The sequence below is a fragment of the Octodon degus genome, unplaced genomic scaffold (genome assembly GCF_000260255.1).
Source record: "Octodon degus isolate 3935 unplaced genomic scaffold, OctDeg1.0 scaffold00002, whole genome shotgun sequence".
In the NCBI taxonomy this organism is placed as follows: Eukaryota; Metazoa; Chordata; class Mammalia; order Rodentia; family Octodontidae; genus Octodon; species Octodon degus.
In genome coordinates, this window is record NW_004524578.1 from 25510747 (window position 1) to 25524392 (window position 13646).

General features: G+C 43.8%; 1 protein-coding gene across 1 annotated transcript in view; it reads right to left on the minus strand.

The window, feature by feature from the left end:
* Nucleotides 1–8519, minus strand: part of Pdia3 (protein disulfide isomerase family A member 3) — a 30579-nt gene extending 22060 nt beyond the window's left edge. Inside the window, exons 1-3 of the mRNA XM_004623355.3 lie at nucleotides 8233–8519; nucleotides 3128–3206; nucleotides 933–1050 (exon numbers count right to left, since the gene is read on the minus strand). Of these exons, the coding sequence (XP_004623412.1) occupies nucleotides 933–1050; nucleotides 3128–3206; nucleotides 8233–8399 (364 nt within the window). The 5' untranslated portion in view covers nucleotides 8400–8519. The remainder of the gene's footprint in view (nucleotides 1–932; nucleotides 1051–3127; nucleotides 3207–8232) is intronic.
* Between the last annotated feature and the right edge of the window lie 5127 nt (nucleotides 8520–13646).

Sequence of the window (13646 nt, forward strand, 5' to 3'; positions counted from 1 at the left end):
TGTGTGTGTGTGGCCACGCTCAGCCCACCAGGGGGCGGGGCTGGCTGGCATGTGGTGCTGGGGGATTGAACCGTGGTCCCTGTGCTTTTGCTAAGCTTGTTCTAAGTAGGTGCTTTAGACCACTGAGCCATCTCACCAGCCCTACATATGCTATTTTGTTCTAAAGTTTTAGAAATTTTTCATTAAATCATGTTTGACGTATGACTGGTCACTCAGGAAGTTAAGTATCTGTATATAAAATATCTGTATGTGTATATTTTTACATGGAAAATTACAGTATTAATGTAAATTCCCTTTTTTAGGAAAAACAAATATAACAGTGCATACTCAGATAAAATGCTGAAATGTTTTACTGAAAGCAATCTTTTTGGAAAAAAGATTCATTATGTGCTGCCTCTTTTGCTCAAACTTTGGAAATTTTCACATTTTCCAAGTGCCTAAGACGTGTGTACCAAGGACACATTTTGTTACAGAGATTGTACAAGCTGATTTTTATTTGGACATTGGAAAGAATTTAATGTTAACATTTTTCTGCTTTTAAAATTTTAAAATCCTAAAAGTTTTATGTATCAGGGTGCTATTTCCCTTTCATAGCAGAATTGTTTATAAAATTCATTCTTGAAAAATCTGAATCTTTTTTAATGCTAATCACAGCATTTGTACTGTTACTTTTTAATAAATTAAAAACATAGGGGAAAAAAAAAAAAAAAAAGATCTACAACATCCAGCATGGTGTACACAACACTTATCAAATGAAAGTGCCTAGCTGATTTTACATTTCTGTATCATTTACATAATCTATCCATTTAGAGGCTTGTTTTGCACCAAACTGACCTCTTAGATAAGAAAATTTTAATATAATAAAAAACTATTTCCACAGCCAAAAGCAGGAAAGTTAAATTCAGTTTCCAGAACATAACCAGGATCCTTACCAGCAGTCCTAGGTCCATCATAAGCCCCCGATTCTTCACCATCTCTAAATATCTTCAAGGTTGGATAGCCCGTGACTCCATACTTGTTACAGGTGTTCGTGTTGGCTGTGCAATCAACCTGCAGATTAAAACACGTACATTGGTTTGCTATGCACATAACTCCTCTCTCAGGTCTTCCTATAATCCCAAAATATTAGTCTTTGGCAAGTCAGAATGCTATTTGTCTAATCAGAACCATTAAAGGAGTTCTTTAAAATTTGATTTTTCTAGACTAGGCTTTACACAAAATGCTAGTTACTATTTGAATTCTGTCATTGGAGTGGGGACCTACTATGTAAAGTAGTAGTCTCTACCTTTTTCTCATGGGAAGAATAAGTCCCTTAAAATGATTAATAGTTAAAAAAAAGATTAACGGTGGCTTGTGTGTACATGGTGCTGGAGATCAAACCTAGGTCTTCAAACATATTAGACAAGTGCTCTACTATACCACCAGCCCCAACTGTGGCTCACTTTAGTGACTATTACTGAAGATATACAGATAGATAGATAGATAGGTACAGATACCCATCTTTAGCTGGGTGGTGTATAATTTTTTTTTGTGGAACCCAGGATTGAACTCAGGGCCTTGTTCTTGCCAAGCAAGCACTTATTCTACTGAGCTATCTCCTCAGCCTCTAATTTTTGAGTTTTTTTTTTTTTAATGTGTTTGGTGCAGGGTCTACAGGGTATTCAGGGTCTCACTACGTAGATCAGACTCCTAGTGATTCTCCTGTTTTCAGCCTCCCAAGTACCAGGATTACAGGTGCACGCCCAGTTTCAACTGTTGTCTCAGCGTGCCCCAAGGGTGAGGCCAGCATGGCAGGTTGGGGATTGAACCTCAGCCGCTGCCCTCTGTCTAAACATGCACTTTAGTCCACTGAGCTATCTGGCCAGCCCTCTGAGCTATTTTACACTCCATAGCAGACCAGGGATATAGCTCAGCAGTGTAAGTGCCTGCCTGGCCAGTGCAAGGTCCTAAGTTCAATCCCTGGTACCACAAAACAAACAAACAAAACACACACACATCCCTCCACAGCATAACAAATCTAGGGAGATTTATAAAGGAGGAAAACAATTTCCATCTATTCAGTTACCCAGGACCAGGCAATACTATAAGTGTTTGCATATATTATCTCATTTAATCTTTATAAGATTCTTGAGGTACAATCCTTATGCACTAAGATGGGTAACTGAAGTCACAGAAAACTAATGTGTCTATAGTTATAGGAAGTAGGAATTAAACTGTGATTGAACTTTTCTCCCTAAAGTCCTTGATACCAAGGTTAAAAGTAGTTTCCAAAAAACAGCATTATATGTGTATGATCTATTTGCCAGTCCTATGGATTAAACCCAGGAAATGCTGAGCTATATCACCAGCCCTTGAGAGACAGGGTCTAGCTAAATTCCCCAGGCTGGCCTCCACCATGCGATTTTCCTGCCTCAGGATCCTGAGTAGCTGGGTTTACAGGTTACGTGCCACCTTCTCTGGTTGGACTATTTAAGGGTGGCAAAAATGTGAGATTTTAGACTGGAGCAACTATGAATTTACTACGGGGTAATGGCAAAATTCTTGACGCATTACTCCACTGTAACAGTGGGTTACTCACCAATAACTTTACATCACTTTCCTACTCCCCTCACTGTGGATATAGAGCACCTTTGCGCACTCATTTACTTAATCGTGATTTTTCTCTAACCACTGTAACCGTATTTTTACTATCTAAATTTGTCTCTTAATTTTTACCTTTTTGTTTGTTGAGTCATGGTTTCTCTGTAGTCCAGCTGGCCTTGACCTTACTATGTAGCCCAGGGTGGCCTAGAACTCAAGGCAATCCTCCTGCCTCTGCCTCCCGAATGCTGGGACTACAGGTGTGTGCCACCACACCTGGGTTAATTCTTTTAATCTTTGAAACTATAATTGTATTCAACAGTCAGGTGCGGGGAGGTTTGTACCAGGAATTGAACTCAGGACCTTGAGCTTGCCAGGCAAGTGCTGTACCATCAAGTTATATCCCTGGTCCTGCAGTCAGGTGTATATTTGTCCAGGAACTAGTTTCATTCTTCTTAGCATCATAAGAATAGTGAAAATAAATTTTATTACATGTTCTATTTAAAAAATATGTGTATTCTTTAATAAGCACTCCACTTGTACTCACCTTTGCTAATGGGACTATTCCTTTTAATCTGGTAGCTGCAGCTTCATACTCAGGGGCAAGCCTCTTGCAGTGTCCGCACCTATATAAATATTAAAAAAGCCAGATTCTCTGTTTAAGCACGCAAATTTGTTAGTTGCTTTTCCAGAAAGAATCTCAATAATACTTCTTTTGAACAAAGTTGCTTCCAAAAGCAAAAACATTACCTAAACATCATTACTACTAATACAGACCAGAGGTCTCAAAAGAGAAAGGTCTTCCCTCAAGCCCAGGTCTACTCTCTAAGCACCGGCGCAGTGCAGAGCAGCAATTGTCTTCAGCTGCAGTCAGAAATATAACTCACACAAAAGAGAAAGTGTTCAAGGTCTTCTGATCTACCAATTGGGCCTAAAATAGTGAACAGAACATCAATAATCCTATTTCTGGTAGTGCTTCAGAAAGAAAGGAACCTTTTTCCTTAGGAAACCAACACTGTGGTTCTTAAAATATTGTGATCAAGGGGCTGGGAGAGTTATTCAGGAGTAGAATATATACTGTGAGTCAATCCAGCATCACCACCTCCAGCATCAACATCATCAACATCACCACCACCACCACCACCATCAGATTAGAACCTTGTAAGGTTCCAAGGAATGATATTCACTCTTTAAGAATCAACTTCAAATTATATGTGGTGCCGCATGCCCACAGTCCCAGCACTGGAAAGGCTGACGCAGGAGAACTGCCATGGGTTTGAGGCCACACCAGCATACACAGTGAATTCAAGGCTAGCTCGAACTGCATAGCAAGACCTTGTCTCAAAACAAAAAACAAAAGGGTTTCAACATCAAATACTTTACTTTATTCAACATGATTCTTTATGACCAGAAACCTTGGTTTTGGAAGGGGAACAAGTTTTAGAAAGTACTGGTACAGTAGCAGCTTCTAGAGCTTTTTCAACTTAATTTCAACACAGCATCAGAATAACATTTAAGATAGTAGGCCCAGTCATGGGAACTGATTAAAAACATGTAAAAACTATTTTCCCCAGGGGGCCACCCATAGCACCTGCTCCTCTGCCTGCAAAGTCCTAACAATCCCCCAGGTGCATGGTGTATGCAACAGGGGGTGTAATGAATGCTTCTTAGGAGGAACCAGCTGTACATCACCTAGGAGAAGCCAGTAAGCTGCAGTGGGAGTAGTTTTAAAAATTGAGTTCTGTGACCTGACTGACTACAAAAACAGAACAGAGGAAAATTGAGCTCATACATTTCATAGCCAACAGTCTCAACTTATTAAAGTGATGAGTAACTTGGAAATATTTCCAAAGGAATGTAAGAGTTTACAAGGTCCTCAGGACCCCCTACTCCTCTTGGTTTTTGAGATGGGCTCTCACTACGTAGTCCAGGGAACTTGTGGTGATCCTCCTGCCTCAGGCTCCCCAGTGCTGGGATTACAGCTGTGCACTACCAGGCCAGCTCAGGAGTCTGCTTCAGAAGTCATTACCAAGGTTACAGAATCAGTGGTAGAAAAGAAAAAAATAACACTGTATGGTACAGGGTCATATAAATAAATATAAATACATATTATTTTATTTTATTTTCTTGATCTTGGCCTTTCAGGTTTTCAGCTACAAGGAGAGGGTGGGGTACTTCAGATGCAGAGACCAGTAAGAGTACTCATGAAAATGATGCTTCACAGAACTGCAAAGGATTTTTTCCTTTTGAGACCCAGAAATGCATAGTAATGACAGGAGAGGAAAAGCAAAGACAAGAACACAGCCACCTGGAAGATAATGTGTTTCACACAGCAGGTTACAAAAACTTGGACTAGAGAGGCAAATATGAGACAGAGACAAGATCCTGCTGCAATCTATCAAGAGTGAAGCAACACTTAGTAAAGTTTCACTTCAGCTATCTTCAAACATATGAAGAGAAAAAAATAATTATATCCAGGTGTGATGGTGCATGCTTGTGAGGCTGATACAGGACAAACTCAAGTTCAAGCCCAGGCTGGGTAACTCAACAAGACCCCATTTCGAAAAACAAAATCTAAAACAAACAAACCTGTATAAAAGTTATTAGGTCAAACCAGCGAATGTCAATCCTCATTATGTATTACATATATTCATCGTGCCCTGAAACGAATGTATGTTTGGCTGGCAATAAGCATCCAAGAGAAAAGCAGACATGCATGTAAGCTACAAGACCAGGACTGAAAGCCACTGCCCCAAGTACTTCCCTACACATACTGCCCTAGAAATAAAGGTAGTTCCAGTAGGGTAGGAGAGATGGCAGCACTCTTTAATCCACCAGGAATAGAAATCTGGTGGAGCTTAGGAATCCAGGTTAGTTACACAGATACATCAAGATTAACTACTACCTCTTTCTTCCATTCCTAGTAACTACTCAGGAGCCTGAGGCAGGAGGATCATAAGACCAACCTGGGCAACTCAGACAAACCCAGACTCACAATAATAGTAACAGAATCCACATCCTCTCAGGGATGACACCTAGCAGCCGATAATGAATTCCAACCTGTACTGACCTAATAATCCTTGCTTCATGGCTGCCAAGTTGCTAGACACTATTATTTTATCCTCTAATTGAAAAACTGATAAGCCCTTTCCATAAAAGAACACAGATATGGTAGAAGGATAAACCAGTTAGTTGTCCAGGGGAAGAAAAGATGTTGCAGGACATCTGGGGGCTGGGGAAGAGGAGCCAAGTAATAAAAACACTTCTGAAAATATTCCTGCACACTGGCAAGTGCAAGGGCCTGAGTTCAATCCCCTGTGCAAAAAATAAAGTAAAGGGCTGGTGAGATGGCTCAGTGGTCTAAAGCACCTACTTGGAACAAGCTTGGCAAAGCACAGGGACCGCGGTTCAATCCCCCAGCACCACATGCCAGCCAGCCCCGCCCCCTGGTGGGCTGAGCTGGCCACACACACACACAAAATAAATAAATGTTGTAAAAAAAAAAAAAAAAAAGAAAAATATTCCTGCACAGCTTTTTTCTGTGTTCTACAGAAACCTCATATCAAGTATCATTATAGCTCCTGTTTTGGAGAACAGCATGGTGGGCTGGGTCACAGCTCACTTGTAGAGTGCTGGCACAGCATGTTGTCCAAGGCGGAGGACTTAATCCCTAGTGGTGGGTGTGGGAGTTAAAAGATAGCACAGAAATCTACAACCTAAGTAGATGCAGAGGACTTTAATGCTGTGGCAGGGAGGAAGACTGTGTAGATGGGGTGAGCACCCAAGACAGGGGAGAGAAAATGATAATCAACATGCAATATGTGTATGCACCAATTCCACAAGACAAAGGTAAGTATATTTCTTTCTTTCTTTCTTTTTTTTTTTTTGTACCAGGGATCAAACTCCGGATCTTGTGCTTGCCAAGCAGGCGCTTATGCTGCTATCTCTCCCCACCAAAGTAAATATGAGTATCAAAAACATGTTCCAATTTTAAAACTCTCTCACTGGTTAAAGTATGTGTGGAGGGGATCAAGAAATTGTTTAAAAGAGGTCCATTTTCGCTGGGTAGAGGTACTCACCTATAACCCCATCCCTCTGGGAAGCTGAAGCAAGTTCAACCCCAGTCCCAGTGACTTAAGGAGATCTTGTCTCAAAAATTTTAAAAAGTGCTACAACGTGTCTTAGTATTAAGCCCTTGAGTTCAATTTCCAATAACAACAAAAAGGACCATTTTGCTTTCATTAGAATTCTTCAAATGTTTCTTATAGGTTAGGAGATGGCACTCCTGACCTGTTCAAGGGAACACTAGAGTCAGAAAACATTTCCAGTTAAAATGTTAATAAATAATAGAGGAACGTGGCAAATGACTAACATTACTGCACGGAACGTCTCGACTCCAAATTGCTTATCCAAAAAACCTGATCTTTCTCGCAGGCCTTGTGCTGCCGGAAGACCTTCTCTTCTAAACCAATCAGAAGCAGACACCGCAGCAGAAATCCACCCAATTGTGATACGTTAAAGCATGATGGGAAATGTAGTTTTAAGGGACGCATGTGCAACAATTTAAAGTAGAATGCCTTTAACTGAAACTTTGAAATACTTTGCTTTAAACAATAGTCTAATGGTTTTAATTTCTCCAGTAATTCCTACTTTAAATTGTTTATGATCCTGACAGTATCACATTGTGATCCCCTCAACATTCACAGCAGTTTTTATAAATTGGAAAGAGCTATTCCTAAAAGATAAGTCTGCTGAGCCTGAGGAGTGAAGACCTGCGTCAAAAGCAAAAACTACACTCTCTTACGGCTAATTCTGAATACAGTGTTTTTAACTAAGGATCACTGTACCAGTTGAGAGATAATAAAGCACTGTAATTAACACAGGTTCAATTATCCCTAGTGTTAAGATAATTATTGGTTCTAATAATGATTTGTACATGAACACCACCGACACTCAGGTTGGCAGGGCTAGAAATAAGATTTTCTCCCTTCACTCCAAAACAAATTAGAGTTAGGTACACCCTAAAAATTTCACACTGCAGTTTGGTTAAATCATTGGGGAGAGAAGGTTCTCCCAATACTGGTTACTTTCTCATGGGTGTTCTTTTTTCAGGAATCCTAGTTAAAAATGACAATTTGGACAGATTTTGATAAAATTATTCTTGTTCACTTATTCTTTCTGATATAGACCCTGTAGTTGCTAAGAAATAAACTATCAGCGTAATGTAGAAGCTACACCATGTGAAAGAGAAAATTGCCTGCCTCAAGAAAGGCACTGATAGCCATTCTGCAGCCTCTGCGTGACCTTGGCTGGAAACCCAGGACTGTGGACCCAGGACCCGGGACCCGCGCACTTGGGGTTGAAGATGCTCGCTGCAATCTGGAGAGCTTGTACACTGACCCACCTAGGTCGGGCCGCACTGCAAGGGAGGCCGAACTCTGCAAATGGTAAGCGTGGCCAGCGCACGGCGTGAATTGCGGGCCTGCGCGGGGCCTTTGGGCTCCCAGACCGGATCTTGCTCCGGTCGGGCGCGGGCGCGGCATCTCCGGCTCCGGTGGCCGGAACAGGCCGGCCACAATGGTGGTGGGCGTTCGGTTATGCATGCCGACAGCTCCCGCGTTTTCTCTAACCCGTCCGGCAGAGGGGTCTCACCAAGGTGCGAAGAACTCGACTAGCATGAGGCCCGCGGTGCCGGTGTCGGAGACGCGACTCTCGAAGTTGTCGTCCGTGAGCTCTATCACGTCGGAAGCAGCGGCGAGGCGGGCCGTGGCGAGAAGCAGCGCCACGCCAGGCAACAGCCTTAAGCGGTGGGAGCGCATCGCGGCGGTGCGCGGAGGGTGGGGGCTCGGAGGGCTCTGCAGAGGTCTGGCCAGCAACCGCGAACCCGTCGCCTGCGATCTCACTTCTGGCCCAGGCGGACCTAAAACCGGATGTCCTAACCCCCGCAAGGCGGAACCGCCCAGTGGGCGGGACCAGTGGGTAACCGATAATTGGCTGCGCCGCCCCTGCCCCGGGTGGATGGGACCAGCGCGTAACCGTTGATTGGCTGCGCTTCCTCTGCGCCGGGCGGGCGGGACCAACGGGTAACCGCCGAGTGGCCGGGGCTCAGAGAAGCGGGGAGCGGTAGTGCGCCGGTTCTGCGTGGATGGAGGCGGGCGCGGTGAGGAGGCTGAGTGGGCGGAAGCGGGCCTGGAGGTGCGAGGGACCGAGCTGGGGAAGCGTCGCAGTGCGCGCAGTCGGGATCAATCTTGAGTGTCGAGCCAGAGTCGCATCTCTTTTCGGGGCAGACACCTGTCCCATGCACAGGCGACTGCACGTCCGACGGGGTCCAGCTGTCTTTGTCCAGCTTTGTGGCTCCTACCCTGATGGCAGCTTTTTTTTTTTTTTTAACAAATTTTTTTAAAATGGCTTTTACATTAGTAATGTCAGTAAGTGAAAGGGACGGGATACTTGGTCGACTAGGTTCTATCTTTTACCAACCCCCTAGCCCCACCTCCACACACATACCCCCCCCCACACCCCCTTTGTCTTAGTATTTTCTCCCCAACTGCTTGTAGCCTTAGATAGGCGACTTCTTTAAGATCTCTTATGAGTAAGAACATGGGGGGAGGGGCAAACAAAAGTAAACACCTCTTCTTTGTGCAACCCTAAAAAGGAAAGGCCCTGAACTTGTGTATTTGCCGCAGACATGGTCTCAGATCTTCGTGTGGAACAGAACCTGACCGGAGTTGATGCCATTCAGTCTCATTGACGCTTCTCCCATGGAGCGTTCGCGAGGCTCAAGCCAGCCTGTGCTGCTTTACCCGGGGATAATTGGTCAGCAGCCTGTTTTCTCACTGCACTAAATTTAAATCCCCTGTCCACATCCTCCAAGGAATAGGAAACAGAGAAACACATTTAAGGGTACAAAATTCAGGGAAGATTGGCTTGGTTGCTGGTCTGAAGGTTACATAAACTTGATAAATCATTGACCTTTCCATGATCATCCTAACTCTACCTCCAAAGTGTGCCACCTTGCCTGGCCCTTTTTTTTATTTTGAGATAAGGCTCATTAGGTCTTAATTGTACAGGCTGGGCTCCAATTTAGGATGATCTGCTTCAACCTCCAAAAGTACTGGGGTTGTAGTAGCCTCCATGTCTGGCTTATAAATAAATCTCTTTGAATCCAATAGAGGGGCCTGCCCATTAGCTTAGTTTTTTAAGTGCCTGCTTAAGCAAAGCAGTCTCGCTCAGGATCCCCAGATCCTCATGCCTTGCCAGACCTGCCCTTATGGCATCCTGAGCCAGCCCCCCCCCCCCCAAAAAAAAATCCTTCTGAATCCAATAGAGTCTTTGTCAGTTTTTTTTAGGATACTACCCTTAACTGAAGTTACTTAAAACCTAGAAGGCAGGGCCTGGGAGATAGCTCAATGGCATAAGCCTCAGCTCAGTGGCTCAGTGGCATAAGGGCCGGCCTGGCAAGCTCAAGGTCCTGAATTCAATCCCCAGTATCAAAAAAAAAAAAACAAAACAAACTGAAGGTAGAGGTGTAAGGAACAGTGTGAGACAGATCAGCCTCGACCACCAGGCTTGTTTAAAGGCAACAATGCTTGGAATTTATCGCACCTAGGTGCAGGAAGAAGGTGAAAAGACCATTTGTCTGGAACAAAGAGAAATGGGGTGTTTTCTGTTTTAATAGAGCTTGAAAGAAGGCAAGGGACATTAGACAAAAAGAGCTTAGTAAAAAACATCAGTGGTCAAAGTCTCTGGACGTCTCCTGCCTTAGTGAGCAAAGCTGTATAGGCATCCAGTGTAAATATTTGGGTGTCTTCTGATGCCCATGTGTTGGGAAGATTCCATGTTCCATTGTAGCAGAAAATGTACCTGCCTCCCATACAGTGGTCCATTCTAGACACCCATGATAAGCAAAAATCAGTGTAAGGCTTTATAAACTTTTACCAAGGGCTAGTGAAAGTGCTTGCTTAGTCAAGCTCAGTGACTGGGGCTGGGATCACAGCATTGAACACAGGCCCTTGTGCTTGCCAGGGAAGCACTTATTCCACTGAGCCATCTCCTTGGCCCCTCCCTGGGCTTCTTGAGCCAGCCACAAGACCCTATGTGGTAGTGCACACCAGTAATCCCAGTGCTGGGGAAGCTGAGAACAAGAGGATCACTATGAGTCCGAGCTGTATAGTGAGACCCCATACAGAATACATTTAAAAAAAAAAATCCTTCCCACACTTTTAAAACATTTCTAGTGGGGCTGGTGAGATGGCTCAGTGGTCTGTAGCACCTAGAACAAGCTTAGCAAAGCACAGGGACTGCGGTTCGATCCCCTAGCACCACATGCCAGCCAGCCCCGCCCCCTGGTGGGCTGAGCTGGCCACACACACACAAAAAAAAAAAAATAAAAAAAAAAAAAATTAAAAATTAAAAATAAAACATTTCTAGTGTTCTTAACCATTTTCTAAACTCGTAAACCTACATGGTGTGTGTGTGTGTGTGTGTGTGTGTGTGCAAGGTCTCACTATGCAGCTCGGACTCATAGTGATTCTCCTGATTTCTGCCTCCCTAGTGCTGGAATTACAGGCATGCACCACCACTCCTGGACTCCATCGCCAACTCAGCGCACTCGGGGGCGGGGCCAGTGCTGTGTGGGTACCAGGGATCAAACCTGGTCCCTGTGCTTACCTAAGCAAGCACTTAGTCCGCTGAGCTATATCACTGGCCCTTCTATGTGATTTTAACATAGGAGTTAGCATTCTAACTTCTTTTTTTTTTTTTTTTTTACATTTATTTGTGTGTGTGTGTGTGTGTGTGTGTGGCCAGCTCAGCCCACCTGGGGGCGGGGCTGGCTGGCATGTGGTGCTGGGGGATCGAACCGTGGTCCCTGTGCTTTGCCAAGCTTGTTCCAAGTAGGTGCTTTAGACCACTGAGCCATCTCACCAGCCCTTTCTATGTGATTTTAACAACATATGTACACTGTACAGTACTGCAAAATCCTGCAGTATAGCAAAAGATCCGCAGTAAACAATTTAGATTAGTATTTTTTGAAAACCTGCGAAACAGTGAGTCTGCAAAAGTCGAAATGTGAAATAGCAAGTGATTACTGCACTTCTGATTCTTAGTTGCCCAGGTTCCTGTTCCAGTTCCAGATGTTCCTCTTAGAAATGGCTTGTCATTGTGATGCACAGCTGGTCACTGTGCTGCACATTGTATAAACCAATCCCCAAATGATAAACCCTTCTGCTTCCATGCTTCCTGCCTGTTCATCTCCTATAAGCCCTACACCATCAGAGATCGAGGCCTGACATGCTTCACATTCTCCTGATCATTGCCCATTGGGATAAATTTGCCTTCAGATCCTGGGTGTTGTTTTGGTGTTTTCTGCTTGCAGTTACACCATCTTATCTCTTTTCGGACATCTATGTTTGCCTCTTCCACCAGTGCCGAGAACAGTACCTCTGCTGGCAGACAGGTTAGGTATTAGGAGAGTCATGTCCAAATTGAGCCTTAGGTGAACAGGCTGCTTTATTTTTTATTTTTATTTATTTTGTTTTTGAGACAAGATCTCACTATCTTGTTCAGGCTGGCCTTGAACTCACTATGTAGACCAAGCTGGCTTTGAACTCACAGTGATCCTCCTGCCTTAGCCTCCTGAGTGCTGGGAGGGGATTACGGGTAAGCACTACTGCACCTGGCTAAACCTATTGCTTGCTTTTTTTTTTTTTGCCTGCTGCTTTTATTTGTGGATATGGTCAGTGTTGGTCATAAATAACACATGGACTCTCACCCATGCTAATAAAATTCCTAGTTGCTATCGGGAGGAGAAACTGAAGACAACCTGAGTAGATGTTTCATGGCTATTCATACCCCAAATTCTATCTGCTTTTCATGGTCCCCAAAGACTTTTCTTTATATTTTTCCACTAACCCTATCCCCTTTTTGTCTTGCGACAGTCTTCCATGTTGCCCATCCTGGCCTTAATTTCCTGTGCTTAAGCAGTTGTCCTGCCTCAGCCTCTCAAATAGGTGGAACTGTAGGCAGGCGCTATCCTATTTCAAATTTTTATTCTACAGCTGGGGATATAGCTTAGCAGTGCAGCACCTGCCTGGCAAGCATGAAGTCTTAAGTTTAATTCCTGGTACCTGTCTCCTCATTTTTTTTTTTAATTCTAGATTTTCCCATCAGAATATATTAGGTTGAGGCCAGGGAGATGGCTTGGTGGAATAAGCGCTTCCCTGGCAAGTGCAAGAGCCTGAGTTCAAGCCCTGGTTCCGCAAAAAAAAAAAAAAAAAAAAGAATACAATTAGGTTGAGAGATCAACACCAGCTATTGTGCTTTTCCATAAAACCCTGACATGTAGCATGTGTTTCACATGCCCAGCATGGCCTTGTGGGTCTCCTGTTTCTGCAGTCATTGGTCACTTCTTAACCTTGGGGGCCAAATGGTTTATTGACTGTGTCGCCCATTCATATTCATGGTTGTCTGCCTGCGGCCTGTTTTTCTCTTTTTGCACTCCTATTTTCTTCACTCACTCTTGGCTTATTTCCTTTCTTTTTGTGGTGCTGAGGATGGAACCCAAGTCCTCCCACTTTGGCTTATATTTTCATCCTTATTTTTTCAGCTATATAAGCCAAAGAATTTTACTCTATGTTTCTTCTATAAAAGACAGATTGCTCAATAATTTCATTATCCACATCATTTTGTTTTGTTATTGGCACAGGGTTTTGCTATGTAGTTCAGGCTGGCCTTGAACTCACAGCGATCCTCCTTCCTCAGCCTCACCAGTGCTGGGGTTCTAGGTATGCATGCCACCACTGCCGGGTCACATGGCTGTGAGTGTAATTCTACACATGGTTGCAGCAGGTGAGAACTGACATTGAATGAAAGAGGAAATGGAGGGGCTGGTGAGATGGCTCAGTGGTCTAAAGCACCTACTTAGAACAAGCTTAGCAAAGCACCTGGTTCAATCCCCCAGCACCACATGCCAGCCAGCCCCGCCCCCTGGTGGGCTGAGCTGGCCACACACACACACACACACAAATAAAAAAAAAAAAAAAAAAAAAAAAAAGAGGAAATGGAGG